Genomic DNA, 14,861 nt, shown 5'->3' with positions numbered 1-14,861 from the left:
GAGATGTAAGGAGGGGCAGAGGGGGGTATAGTGAGATATTAGGGTGAGATGTAAGGAGGGGCAGAGGGGGGTATAGTGAGATATTAGGATGAGATGTAAGGGGGAGCAGAGGGGGGTATAGTGAGATAGGGTGAGATGTAAGGAGGGGCAGAGGGGGGTATAGTGAGATATTAGGGTGAGATGTAAGGAGGGGCAGAGGAGGGGATAGTGAGATATTAGGGCTGAGATGTAAGGAGGGGCAGAGGAGTGTATAGTGAGATATTAGGATGAGATGTAAGGAGAGGCAGAGGAGGGGATAGTGAGATATTAGGGTGAGATGTAAGGAGGGGCAGAGGGGTGTATAGTGAGATATTAGGGTGAGATGTAAGGGGGGGCAGAGGAGGGTATAGTGATATATTAGGGTGAGGTGTAAGGAGGGGCAGAGGGGGGTATAGTGAGATATTAGGATGAGATGTAAGGAGGGGCAGAGGAGGGTATAGTGAGATATTAGGGTGAGGTGTAAGGAGGGGCAGAGGAGGGTATAGTGAGATATTAGGGTGAGATGTAAGGAGGGGCAGAGGAGGGGATAGTGAGATATTAGGGTGAGATGTAAGGAGGGGCAGAGGGGTGTATAGTGAGATATTAGGGTGAGATGTAAGGGGGGGCAGAGGAGGGTATAGTGATATATTAGGGTGAGGTGTAAGGAGGGGCAGAGGGGGGTATAGTGAGATATTAGGATGAGATGTAAGGAGGGGCAGAGGAGGGTATAGTGAGATATTAGGGTGAGATGTAAGGAGGGGCAGAGGAGGGTATAGTGAGATATTAGGGTGAGATGTAAGGAGGGGCAGAGGAGGGTATAGTGATATATTAGGGTGAGATGTAAGGAGGGGCAGAGGGGGGTATAGTGAGATATTAGGGTGAGATGTAAGGGGGGGCAGAGCGGGGTATAGTGAGATATTAGGGTGAGGTGTAAGGAGGGGCAGAGGAGGGTATAGTGAGAGATTAGGGGAGATATAAGGAGGGGCAGAGGAGGGTATAGTGAGAGATTAGGGGAGATGTAAGGAGGGGCAGAGGAGGGTATAGTGAGATATTAGGGTGAGATGTAAGGAGGGGCAGAGGAGGGTATAGTGAGATATTAGGGGGAGATGTAAGGAGGGGCAGAGGAGGGTATAGTGAGATATTAGGGGAGATGTAAGGAGGGGCAGAGGAGGGTATAGTGAGATATTAGGGTGAGATGTAAGGAGGGGCAGAGGAGGGGATAGTGAGATATTAGGGGGAGATGTAAGGAGGGGCAGAGGGGGGTATAGTGAGATATTAGGGTGAGATGTAAGGAGGGACAGAGGAGGGTATAGTGAGATATTAGGGGAGATGTAAGGAGGGGCAGAGGAGGGTATAGTGAGATATTAGGGTGAGATGTAAGGAGGGGCAGAGGGGGGTATAGTGAGATATTAGGGTGAGATGTAAGGAGGGGCAGAGGTGGGTATAGTGAGAGATTAGGGGAGATGTAAGGAGGGGCAGAGGTGGGTATAGTGAGATATTAGGGTGAGATGTAAGGAGGGGCAGAGGAGGGTATAGTGAGATATTAGGGTGAGATGTAAGGAGGGGCAGAGGAGGGTATAGTGAGATATTAGGGTGAGATGTAAGGAGGGGCAGAGGAGGGTATAGTGAGATATTAGGGGAGATGTAAGGAGGGGCAGAGGAGGGTATAGTGAGATATTAGGGTGAGATGTAAGGAGGGGCAGAGGGGGGTATAGTGAGATATTAGGGTGAGATGTAAGGAGGGGCAGAGGTGGGTATAGTGAGAGATTAGGGGAGATGTAAGGAGGGGCAGAGGAGGGTATAGTGAGATATTAGGGGAGATGTAAGGAGGGGCAGAGGAGGGTATAGTGAGATATTAGGGTGAGATGTAAGGAGGGGCAGAGGGGGGTATAGTGAGATATTAGGGTGAGATGTAAGGAGGGGCAGAGGTGGGTATAGTGAGAGATTAGGGGAGATGTAAGGAGGGGCAGAGGAGGGGATAGTGAGATATTAGGGTGAGATATAAGGAGGAGCAGAGGAGGGTATAGTGAGATATTAGGGCTGAGATGTAAGGAGGGGCAGAGGGGGGTATAGTGAGATATTAGGGGAGATGTAAGGAGGGGCAGAAGAGGGTATAGTGAGATATTAGGGCTGAGATGTAAGGAGGGGCAGAGGGGGGTATAGTGAGGTGTAAGGAGGGGCAGAGGGTGGTATAGTGCGAGATTAGGGGAGATGTAAGGAGGGGCAGAAGAGGGTATAGTGAGATATTAGGGCTGAGATGTAAGGAGGGGCAGAGGGGGGTATAGTGAGGTGTAAGGGGGGGCAGAGGGTGGTATAGTGCGAGATTAGGGGAGATGTAAGGAGGGGCAGAGGAGGGTATAGTGAGATATTAGGGTGAGATGTAAGGAGGGGCAGAGGAGGGTATAGTGAGATATTAGGGGAGATGTAAGGAGGGGCAGAGGAGGGTATAGTGAGATATTAGGGTGAGATGTAAGGAGGGGCAGAGGGGGGTATAGTGAGATATTAGGGTGAGATGTAAGGAGGGGCAGAGGTGGGTATAGTGAGAGATTAGGGGAGATGTAAGGAGGGGCAGAGGAGGGTATAGTGAGATATTAGGGGAGATGTAAGGAGGGGCAGAGGAGGGTATAGTGAGATATTAGGGTGAGATGTAAGGAGGGGCAGAGGGGGGTATAGTGAGATATTAGGGTGAGATGTAAGGAGGGGCAGAGGTGGGTATAGTGAGAGATTAGGGGAGATGTAAGGAGGGGCAGAGGAGGGGATAGTGAGATATTAGGGTGAGATGTAAGGAGGGGCAGAGGAGGTATAGTGAGAGATTAGGGGAGATGTAAGGAGGGGCAGAGGAGGTATAGTGAGATATTAGGGGGAGATGTAAGGAGGGGCAGAGGAGGTATAGTGAGAGATTAGGGGAGATGTAAGGAGGGGCAGAGGAGGTATAGTGAGAGATTAGGGGGAGATGTAAGGAGGGGCAGAGGAGGTATAGTGAGAGATTAGGGTGAGATGTAAGGAGGGGCAGAGGGGGGTATAGTGAGATATTAGGGTGAGATGTAAGGAGGGGCAGAGGAGGGTATAGTGAGATATTAGGGCTGAGATGTAAGGAGGGGCAGAGGGGGGTATAGTGAGAGATTAGGGGAGATGTAAGGAGGGGCAGAAGAGGGTATAGTGAGATATTAGGGCTGAGATGTAAGGAGGGGCAGAGGGGGGTATAGTGAGGTGTAAGGAGGGGCAGAGGGTGGTATAGTGCGAGATTAGGGGAGATGTAAGGAGGGGCAGAAGAGTGTAAAGCTGTAAAAGTGAGGAGGAGAATGGAGTGTGAGATGCGGGATTTGATAGGAAGCCAGGAGAGGGATTTCAGGAGGGGAGACGCTGAGACAGATTTAGGAAAGAGAAGTGATTCAGGGGGGTGCGTCCTCAGAGCTGATATTGATGGGGGGGTTCAGCTCTGGAGACCCCCTATCCACTTTGGATTGCTCCTTTAAATGGTGGGTACTCACCTCCCGGAGGTGCCGGGCAGCGGGGCAGGGAGGCTGAGAAGGGGAACCTCGGGGGCAGGGGGCAGTCTCCCTCGCCCAGGAGGTGGGGGGGTCAGCGGGGGGGCGCCGTCCTCGCCGGTCTGCGGAGACAAAAGTGACGGGACACGACGGCTTTATGAGATCCTAGAGTGGCAGCTCTGCAGGGCAAGGAGGGGGGGCGCTGCTCTGCACATCGCACTATAGTGTCAGAGGAGTCATAGGGAGGGGTTATATGCGGTAATAGGAGGGGTTATAGGGAGGAGTTATATGGGGCAATAGGAGGAGTTATAGGGAGGGGTTATATGGGGTAATAGGAGGAGTTATAGGGAGGGGTTATATGCGGTAATAGGAGGGGTTATAGGGAGGAGTTATATGGGGCAATAGGATTTAAAGGGAGGGGTTATCTGGGGTAATAGGCGTTATAGGGAGGGGTTATATATGGTAATAGGAGGGGTTATATGGGGCAATAGGAGTTATAGGGAGCGGTTATATGGGGCAATAGGAGGAGTTATAGGGAGGGGTTATATGGGGTAATAGGAGGAGTTATAGGGAGGGGTTATATGCGGTAATAGGAGGGGTTATAGGGAGGAGTTATATGGGGCAATAGGATTTAAAGGGAGGGGTTATCTGGGGTAATAGGCGTTATAGGGAGGGGTTATATATGGTAATAGGAGGGGTTATATGGGGTAATATGGGGCAATAGGAGTTATAGGGAGCGGTTATATGGGGTAATAGGAGGAGTTATAGGGAGCGGTTATATGGGGTAATAGGAGGAGTTATAGGGAGGGGTTATATGGGGCAATAGGAGGAGTTATAGGGAGGGGTTATATGGGGTAATAGGAGGAGTTATAGGGAGCAGTTATATGGGGCAATAGGAGGAGTTATAGGGAGGGGTTATATGGGGTAATAGGAGTTATAGGGAGCGGTTATATGGGGTAATAGGAGGAGTTATAGGGAGGGGTTATATGGGGTAATAGGAGGAGTTATAGGGAGGGGTTATATGGGGTAATAGGAGGAGTTATAGGGAGCGGTTATATGGGGCAATAGGAGGGGTTATATGGGGTAATATGGGGCAATAGGAGTTATAGGGAGGGGTTATATAGGGTAATAGGAGGAGTTATAGGGAGCGGTTATATGGGGTAATAGGAGGAGTTATAGGGAGGGGTTATATGGGGTAATAGGAGGAGTTATAGGGAGCGGTTATATGGGGCAATAGGAGGGGTTATATGGGGTAATATGGGGCAATAGGAGTTATAGGGAGGGGTTATATAGGGTAATAGGAGGAGTTATAGGGAGCGGTTATATGGGGTAATAGGAGGAGTTATAGGGAGCGGTTATATGGGGCAATAGGAGGGGTTATATGGGGTAATATGGGGCAATAGGAGTTATAGGGAGGGGTTATATAGGGTAATAGGAGGAGTTATAGGGAGCGGTTATATGGGGTAATAGGAGCTATAAGGAGGGTTATATGGGGTAATAGGAGGAGTTATAGGGAGCGGTTATATAGGGTAATAGGAGGAGTTATAGGGAGCGGTTATATGGGGTAATAGGAGGAGTTATATGGGGTCATAGGAAGTTATAGCGAGGGGTTATATATGAACATAGGAGGAGTTATAGTAATACATGTGTAAATATACATATATAAAATCAGTATGCAAGTATAAATATATATACCTATATATAAATGCATAGATATACGCATATACATATATATATATATGTGTGTATCTGTCGATATACACACAGGGCCTGATCGCTGTGTGAGTGCAGTTCTGCGTTGGTAGAGGATTGGCAGGTATATATATATATATATATATACTGTATACAGTATATGTATATCGCTGTGCGCTCGCTGTATACCTGATAAGGTGCATTCAAACTCTCATCCAGGGCTCCCAGCAGCTGACTGTCCGGCAGGAACTCACACTCCAGACCTTCTCCTGGGCCTACTAACTGGGGGGACTGGGCTGCTAACTGGGGGGACTGGGCTGCTAACTGGGAGGACTGGGCTGCTAACTGGGAGGGCTGGGCTACTAACTGGGGGGGCTGGGCTACTAACTGGGAGGGCAGGCCTACTAACTGGGGGGGCTGGGCTGCTAACTGGGAGGACTGGGCTGCTAACTGGGGGGACTGGGCTGCTAACTGGGGGGACTGGGCTGCTAACTGGGAGGGCTGGGATATGCCTCCTTGTAACTGGGAGTCCTGTCCTTGTAACTGGGATATGCCTCCTTGTAACTGGGAGTCCTGTCCTTGTAACTGGGATATGCCTCCTTGTAACTGGGAGTCCTGTCCTTGTAACTGGGATATGCCTCCTTGTAACTGGGAGTCCTGTCCTTGTAACTGGGATATGCCTCCTTGTAACTGGGAGTCCTGTCCTTGTAACTGGGAGTCCTGTCCTTGTAACTGGGATATGCCTCCTTGTAACTGGGATATGCCTCCTTGTAACTGGGAGTCATGTCCTTGTAACTGGGATATGTCTCTTTGTAACTGGGAGTCCTGTCCTTGTAACTGGGATATGCCTCCTTGTAACTGGGATATGCCTCCTTGTAACTGGGAGTCCTGTCCTTGTAACTGGGATATGTCTCTTTGTAACTGGGAGTCCTGTCCTTGTAACTGGGATATGCCTCCTTGTAACTGGGATATGTCTCCTTGTAACTGGGATATGTCTCCTTGTAACTGGGAGTCCTGTCCTTGTAACTGGGATATGTCTCCTTGTAACTGGGAGTTGTGTTGTTGTAACTGGGATATGTCTCCTTGTAACTGGGATATGTCTCCTTGTAACTGGGAGTCTTGTCCTTGTAACTGGGAGTCTTGTCCTTGTAACTGGGAGTCCTGTCCTTGTAACTGGGAGTCATGTTGTTGTAACTGGGATTTATCTCCTTGTAACTGGAAGTCTTGTCCTTGTAACTGGGAGTCCTGTCCTTGTAACTGGGATATGCCTCCTTGTAACTGGGAGTCTTGTCCTTGTAACTGGGATGTGCCTCTTTGTAACTGGGATGTATCTCCTTGTAACTGGGAGTCTTGTCCTTGTAACTGGGAGTCATGTTGTTGTAACTGGGATATGCCTCCTTGTAACTGGGATGTGCCTCCTTGTAACTGGGATATGCCTCCTTGTAACTGGGATGTGCCTCCTTGTAACTGGGATATGCCTCCTTGTAACTGGGTTGTGTCTCCTTGTAACTGGGATATGCCTCCTTGTAACTGGGATATGCCTCCTTGTAACTGGGATATGCCTCCTTGTAACTGGGAGTCATGTTGTTGTAACTGGGATATGTCTCCTTGTAACTGGGATATGCCTCCTTGTAACTGGGAGTCATGTTGTTGTAACTGGGATTTATTTCCTTGTAACTGGGAGTCTTGTCCTTGTAACTGGGATATGCCTCCTTGTAACTGGGTTGTGTCTCCTTGTAACTGGGATATGCCTCCTTGTAACCGGGAGTCTTGTCCTTGTAACTGGGATTTATCTCCTTGTAACTGGGAGTCTTGTCCTTGTAACTGGGATATGCCTCCTTGTAACTGGGAGTCATGTTGTTGTAACTGGGATGTATCTCCTTTTAACTGGGAGTAATTTTCTTGTAAGAGGGATATGCCTCCTTGTAACTGGGAGTCCTGTCCTTGTAACTGGGATATGCCTCCTTGTAACTGGGAGTCCTGTCCTTGTAACTGGGATATGCCTCTTTGTAACTGGAAGTCCCGCTCTTGTAACTGGGAGTAATTTTCTTGTAACTGGGATATGCCTACTTGTAACTGGAAGTCTTGTCCTTGTAACTGGGAAGTTCCTCCTTGTAACTGGGAGTAATTTTCTTGTAAGAGGGATATGCCTTCTTGTAACTGGGATATGCCTCTTTGTAACTGGGATATGCCTCCGTGTACCTGGGCCGTGTCCCCTTGTAACAGGGAGCCCTGCTCTTGTACCTGGACTATGTCTACTTGTAACTGGGAGCCCTGCTCTTTTAACTGGGCCGTCTCTCCTTGTAACTGGGAGCCCTGCTCTTGTACCTGGACTATGTCTACTTGTAACTGGGAGCCCTGCTCTTGCAACTGGGCCGTCTCTTCTTGTAACTGGGAGCCCTGCTCTTGTAACTGGGAGGATATCACGTCCCCCCCAGCACATGTTTCTGACTGGTCTGTCACACCTCGTTCTCCTCTTTTCCTCCCCTCAAGATACAGGAGCCTGTCACCCGCATGGGCTTCTCTCTGACACACCCTCCCACTTCTATCCCCGTCACAAGGACCCTGTAGGATTCGGGATGTCACGAGGGACGCTGCATTGGTGACGGGCGCTCCCAGTTGACATATGTCACCCTCCTCCCTGTCCTTCAGCACTGCCGTTGGTCCGATGTCTGGCTCAGTGGTCTGAGTCACGCGGTCACTTTCGGGGCCGTCAGCCGTCCCCTCTGTGTCCCAAGTTCCATCTTGCTCTTCGGCGGCTGCCAGGAGGGCGTTCATCACCGACCCCTGCAAGGCAACGCTGTCCCCGGCAACTGGCAAGTCCATCCGCTGGTGGATTGGGGACAACTGGGTGATGGTTGACAGGGGACCTTGCTTCGGGTCTCTGGGACACGCCAAGGGGACCTGTGACAATAAAACGGTTTATCTGTGTACTGATCTACTTCGATTTTCAGCCGTCTTATTCTTGGCGTGCACTCAGCGACCAGCAATGGGAACGGCAGTCAAGACAAAGGTCCTTGTGTGACCCCGAAAGGTCGACCCTTACATATACCAATTGCCCCAATACCCAACAGCTCTCAAGAGACTGAACCATACGGAGAAAAGGACTCCACTTTTAATCATTACCGCCAGCGGTCAAAAAACGATTAACCACGTCAATAGGGCAATGGTATCCAACAGCGTCCCCCCTTTTCACACGTAGAAGTATCCCAAAAAACAAGGGGCAAAATGGGAAGAGAAAGCAAGGGACAAACCGACACTCCGATAGGAACACGCACTACAACTAGGCTGACTATATTTGTCCTGGCAGAAAAATGGGACAAATGTCACACATGCCTCAGCCGCGCTCTTGACTGCGCATGGGAGAACGAAGAGCGCTTGCCGGTCGCTTATGCGCATGTGCGATCGGCCCTTGCCGACGGTTCGTGCGCATGCGCGATCTGAGCTTGCCGGTCGCGCATTGCGCCGCCAGCGCCGATAGAAAACCCGGGACAGTGGCCCAAAAAGTCGGGACAGAGGCGGGGTGTCTGGTCACCCTAACTACAACATCAGGGCTGGTAACATGAAAGACCAGAGCAGCTCAAATACCATCACACCATCATAAGTGGTTAATCATTTTTGGGTTGCTGATGGTAATGATTAGACGTGGGAGTTCTGGTCTCCGCAGAATCCAATTTATGTGACTCATCGGGCGCTGGGCGGTCTATGTCTGCGATCATTGCCTTGAGGCATTGTGAGTTGGTCGCGCTGACCACGGATGCGACCTTATACTATTTAAATCAGCCCATCAGGTTGACGTCGACGCGTCTTTTATTTTATTTACTTATAGGGTGGAAGCAGGGGGTTTCCGGAGCGGAAAACCCTGTTAATTTCCGCGCCGGGGACACCCTCGGAGAGAAGGGGGTCCCCGGAGCTGAAATGACCACGGTTCAGCTCCGGAAACCCCCCCTGCTTGCCGGAGATACTTACCTCAGTAGGGGGGAGGGGCGCCGGTATCCGTCACCAGTTTAAATGACCCGGTCACACTGGCCAATGGGAAGCCGTAAAGGGATGACGTCACGGCTTCCTATTGGCTCGGAAGCTTTAAATCCGCCATTTCGATAGCCCACACACGGCCCGGCCAGAGCAGGCACCAGCGCCCCCCCCCCCCTTCCGAAGGTAAGTATCTCGTAGATGGGGGGAGGGGGGTGGGAGTGGGGTAACTTTACACAGAGACACACCAGTCGAGAGCCCAGACGCGAAACGCGCGGGTCGGAGAGGCTCTGCGGCGGGACGTGGCCCGTGCCCAGCCTTGCGACGCTCTGCCGCGGGGTAACCCACACCGTCTTTTTCCCCGCTCTGCACCGGCTGCCGGTATCTATAGAGAAACAAGGAGGGGTTAATGGGGGTGACGCTTTGCAGGGGTAGGGGTTGTCAGTGCGATGCTCTGCGGGGGGAGGGTCAGCGCCGCGACGCTCTGCGGATTTAACCCCTCAATGACTGACCCGGCTCTTTTTTTCTCTTCATCGTTGGAAACCTAAAAACAAAGCGGGGGCGAGAGAGAAAAAGTCACTTGGTGTTATGACATCATCAGAGGTGGCGTGATGTCACCCGCGTGTGTTACCGAGATGGCAGGATTACGCTCAGATCAAAATAATTTAAAAAAAATATACATTAACGCTCAAGCCTAATTAACTGGCGGTGACTAATTATTTACCCACTGTCACTGAGGTTTTCTCATTAGCGTTTGATTAGGGCTAATTATTTTGAAGTCTTATCAATTAATTCATGTACATTGCTAATTATTTATTAGCTATACTAATTAATTAGTATGGATAACTATTGTTAGCTATATTAATGAATGGGTATTGCTAAATATATGATGAGCCATATTAATGATCGTATATGTTATTTATTAGCTAAATTAATTATGTATATGGCTAATTAACCAATTGGCGATACTGTCAAAATGAATGTACAGGGCTAAGTAATTATTAATCGATATGGATAATTATTATTAGCTATACTAAGTAATGTATATGGCTAAATATTGATTAGCCATATTAATTAACGTATATAGGTTATATACCTATTACATTTAATTAATTGATTCTGTTAAATTGATTAAATGATGTACAGGGCAAGATTTTTTTATTGACTATTAATTATATATTAACGTCTTTGGCTAATTATTTCTTAGCTACATTAATGATATACATGAAGGCCTATGGCTAATTATTGATTAGCTGGGCTAATTATTGTATGTGGCTTATTAAATTAGCTACATTCATTCTAATGATTAACATGTATGGCTCATTAATAGTTTTAGCTTCGTTAAGTATATGCTATAGACCCCCTTTATATGATTAATTAGCAAAAGCTCATTAGTACCCCGCGTGAGGTGTTACTTTCCCGCCCAAAATAACCGCCGCACGTGACGTCACCAGCAGAACCCGGAAGCCACGGGCGGGCAGAGAGGCCGCCGGGAGTTGTAGTCCGGCAGCTGTCACGTGACGTCACAGAGGGACGCGGAAGTAATCGGGTATCTGAAAGGTTTAAGCAGCCTGTCGGAAGAATTATCGCGATCTCCTCCGGGGGGGGGGCCCGAGACAGAGATGAGCGACCGGACACGGAGAGAGGGCAGGGGGAGAGGAGGAGGAGCGGCCAAGGGGGTGAGATACACTGACTTCTACACCCCCTCCCCCCCTTACACCCCCTCCCCCCCCTTACACCCCCTCCCCCCTTTACACCCCCCCCCCCTAACACCCCCTCCCCCCTTTACACCCCCCCCCCCTAACACCCCCTCCCTTACACCCCCTTCCCTCCCCTTACACCCCCTCCCCCCTAGAACAACCCACACACCCCCTCACCCCCTCACCCCCCTTACACCCCCTCCCCCCCTTACACCCCCTCCCCCCCTTACACCCCCTCCCCCCCTTACACCCCTCCCCCCCTTACACCCCCTCCCCCCCTTACACCCCTCCCCCCTTACACCCCCTCCCCCCTAGAAGAACACACACCCTCACCCCTTTTTACCCCCTAGAACTACACCCACTCCCCCTAGAACTACACCCCCCCTAGAATATCCCCATCCCCCTCCCCCTACATGCGTGCGCGTGTGTGCATGCGTGCGCGTGTGTGTGTGTGTGTACAAAGTAACATGGAAAACTTACATTTGAGGTACGCAAAAGTAGATGTTGAGCAGATGACGGGGCGTCCGTGATAGAAAGACAGAGAGGATCATGGAAGTCATATCCCCGGGAGCGCTGCCGCTGCTATCCGCTGACAAACGCCAACATTTCTAATGTAGTATAATGTAACAAGTCTTTTTTTTTGTTTCTATAGCAACCATTTACCAAGTCACATCCCCTTCCTCTTCTGAAGCAGGCTCTGGCACACCCCTTTTTGAGCCCCGCCCTCTCTAGCTGTGCACCAATTGTATCTAGTGACTGCCTTGGTCACATGATCTTCCCCACAGAACTTTGCATCTTTGGTCCTCTCCTGCTGCACTGACAGCCATTTAGTGAACCCCACCCGAGCCAAATCTTCGCCGATCGATCACAGGAGAACGGATCGATCGGCAACTTAGCAAATTACTTCTCATTGTGCAGATTGTATTGATGCGCTTATTAAAGGTGTGTGCTTTAATGTAACTCTGTACCTGTCATCATAACTCTGTGCCCAGGACATACTTGAAAACGAGAGGTAACGCTCAGTGTATTTACTTCCTGGTAACACGTTTTATAAATCAATACCTCCTTGCGAGGCTCATTCTGTGTGTGTGTCTCTCTCTCTCGGTGTGTGTCTCTCTCTGTCTGTGTGTGTGTCTCTCTGTCTGTGTGTGTGTCTCTCTGTCTGTGTGTGTGTCTCTCTGTCTGTGTGTGTGTCTCTCTGTCTGTGTGTGTGTCTCTCTGTCTGTGTGTGTGTCTCTCTGTCTGTGTGTGTCTCGTTGTCTGTGTGTGTCTCTCTGTCTGTGTGTGTCTCTCTGTGAGTGTGTCTCTCTGTGTGTGTGTGTGTGTGTGTCTCTCTGTGTGTGTGTGTGTGTGTGTGTGTGTCTCTGTGTGTGTGTGTGTGTGTCTCTGTGTGTGTCTCTGTGTGTGTGTGTGTGTGTGTGTCTCTCTGTGTGTGTGTGTGTGTGTGTGTGTGTCTCTGTGTGTGTGTGTGTGTCTTACTGTGTGTGTTTGTCTTACTGTGTGTGTTTGTCTCTGTGTGTGTGTGTGTGTGTGTGTGTCTTACTGTGTGTGTCTTACTGTGTGTGTCTTACTGTGTGTGTCTTACTGTGTGTGTCTTACTGTGTGTGTCTTACTGTGTGTGTCTTACTGTGTGTGTCTTACTGTGTGTGTCTTACTGTGTGTGTCTTACTGTGTGTGTCTTGTGTGTGCACCGGAGATCAGTATAAAATATTAAATACCAATACAAAACATCACACCAGCCACTTCCGTTGTAGAGGGGATCAGCGAATCCCTCCGGGGTCCCCAGAGAACGTATGATAGCACGGGGGGGCTCCGCGTGGGATGAGGTCATCTAGTCTTCCCGTTGTCTCGTGGGGCCGGCTGGCGGCTTCCGGAGTCCAGCACACGCGGTCCAGTTGCTAAGCGGGACTATGGGGGCCAGAACCTCGCGGCAGAACCTTCTCGGACACAGCGGTGCTATTCTTATTGGCGTTTGCTTGCAAAGCGCCAACATATACTGCCGCGGGGTACAATAAGGGACGCAGAGATTTGACGATCACATAAACGGGGGTTGCAGACAAATAAGGACATACGTCCACAGACCGGGAATGCGGGCCCTGAAAACCGGGCTTGTTGGTGGTCTTTGAGGAGCGATTATTACTGGCGCTTACTTAAAGGGGGGCTTGTTTCCTATCTGGATACAACCAAGGATGACCGGGCACTCCTTTTTAATACATTAATCTATACACACACAACCAAACCTATTTACAGGACTCACAGTGAGGCCCCACGTCTGAACTCCGAGGAACCTGCTTCTAGAACATCGGTGTATATATACCTATCACCCTACAGTGACGTCACTGGTCATAACACATACAAAGGAGGGGCTATCCCTTTCTGCATAGTTATCCTGCCTCACATGATGAGGAGGGAGGAAGAAAGGCCATTAACCCCTTAACTGAAATAGTAGCCCCAAAGAGGGGCTACATAGAGAAGTCCATATATAAGAATTTCCCTCAGTCTAGAAAGACAATGTAATACCAACCTCTCCCCTCTTCTCCCCCCTCTCTTCTCTTCTCCCCCTCTCTTCTCTTGTCCCCCTTCTCTTCTCCCCTCTCTTCCTTTCTCCCTTTTCTTCCTTTCTCCCCTCTCTTCTCTTGTCCCCCCTCTCTTCTCTTCTCCCCCTTCTCTTCCTTTCTCCCCCCTCTCTTCTCTTGTCCTCCCTCTCTTCTCTTCTCCCCCCTCTCTTCCTTTCTTCTCCTCCCCCTCTCTTCTCTTGTCCCCCCCTTTCTTCTCTTCTCCCCCCTCTCTTCCTTTCTTCTCCTCCCCCTCTCTTCTCTTGTCCCCCCTCTCTTCCTTTCTTCTCCCCCTCTCTTCTCTTGTCCCCCCTTCTCTTCTCTCTCTCTTTTTTTCTCCACCTCTTCTCTTGTCCCCCCTCTTCTCCATCTTCTCCCCCCTCTCTTCTCCCTCTTCTCTCCCCCCCCTCCCTTCTCTCTCTCAGGCCCCCTTCCTCCTCGATGGTTTCCTCGGGGATGGGGACTCGGAGGATGATGGGACGTTGGAGGCCGAGCTCCTGGCTCTGACCGGGGGCCGCCCGGCCACGAGTAAAGAGAAACCCAAAGGGAAAGGTGAGCGTCGGGGGAGGGGGGGGGGGGTGATGGGAGAGGTCGGAGGTCACGCGTTGTGCTAGGGGGCCGAGTCTTTCGTCAGTCACACGAAGAAGGGGGGGGGGGGGTGTGTCACACGCTCTGGACTTTGAGTCTACGCTCACCCGCGCACTCACTCAGGGCGGTCTCCCCTCTCTCTCTCGCCCAGACCCGCTTCCCATGGAGCACATTGAGAGAATGGCGGCTCTGTGCATGCAGGACCTCGACGACGACGACGAAGAGGGAGAGGAAGATCTGGAGGGAGACGATGATCTGATGGTATGGGAGAGGAGGGGGGTGCAACAATGGGGAGAGTGGGGGGATGGGGAGCGGGGGAGAGTGGGGGGATGGGGAGAGGGGGGATGGGGAGTGGGTGAGGGATGGGGAGAGTGGGGGGTAGAGGGAGGGATGGGGAGTGGGGATGGGGAGAGTGGGAGGAGGAATGGGGGAGGGATGGGGAGAGTGGAAGGTGGGGGGAGGGATGGGGAGAGTGGGAGGAGGGATGGGGAGGTGGGGAGAGTGGGAGGTGGGGGGAGGGATGGGGAGAGTGGGAGGTGGGGGGAGGATGGGGAGAGTGGGAGGTGGGGGGAGGGATGGGGAGAGTGGGAGGTGGGGGTAGGGATGGGGAGGGTGGGAGGAGGGATGGGGAGGGTGGGAGGAGGGATGGGGAGAGTGGGAGGTGGGGGGAGGGATGGGGAGAGTGGGAGGTGGGGGGAGGGATGGGGAGAGTGGGAGGTGGGGGGAGGGATGGGGAGAGTGGGAGGGTGGGGGGAGGGATGGGGAGAGTGAGAGGGATGGGGAAAGTGGGAAGTGGGGGGAGGGATGGGGAGAGTGGGAGGAGGAATGGGGGGAGGGATGGGGAGAGT

The 14,861-nt window shown here is 51.1% G+C and overlaps 2 protein-coding genes across 2 annotated transcripts in view; one reads left to right on the top strand and one right to left on the bottom strand.

The window, feature by feature from the left end:
• The window catches only part of LOC142470824 (uncharacterized), a 49,995-nt gene extending 39,344 nt beyond the window's left edge, over positions 1–10,651 (bottom strand). Inside the window, exons 1-5 of the mRNA XM_075577592.1 lie at positions 10,569–10,651; positions 9,683–9,714; positions 9,419–9,555; positions 5,388–8,102; positions 3,510–3,628 (exon numbers count right to left, since the gene is read on the bottom strand). Coding sequence (XP_075433707.1) covers positions 3,510–3,628; positions 5,388–8,102; positions 9,419–9,555; positions 9,683–9,704 — 2,993 coding nt within the window. The 5' untranslated portion in view covers positions 9,705–9,714; positions 10,569–10,651. The remainder of the gene's footprint in view (positions 1–3,509; positions 3,629–5,387; positions 8,103–9,418; positions 9,556–9,682; positions 9,715–10,568) is intronic.
• Positions 10,652–10,677: 26 nt separating this feature from the next.
• CC2D1A (coiled-coil and C2 domain containing 1A) overlaps positions 10,678–14,861 on the top strand; it is a 57,053-nt gene continuing 52,869 nt past the window's right edge. The window contains 3 exon segments of the mRNA XM_075577852.1: positions 10,678–10,849; positions 13,851–13,977; positions 14,165–14,274. Coding sequence (XP_075433967.1) covers positions 10,793–10,849; positions 13,851–13,977; positions 14,165–14,274 — 294 coding nt within the window. The 5' untranslated portion in view covers positions 10,678–10,792.

This window comes from Ascaphus truei, chromosome 20 (assembly GCF_040206685.1).
Source record: "Ascaphus truei isolate aAscTru1 chromosome 20, aAscTru1.hap1, whole genome shotgun sequence".
NCBI classification, from domain to species: domain Eukaryota; kingdom Metazoa; phylum Chordata; class Amphibia; order Anura; family Ascaphidae; genus Ascaphus; species Ascaphus truei.
This window is presented reverse-complemented; position numbering and strand designations above follow the sequence as displayed.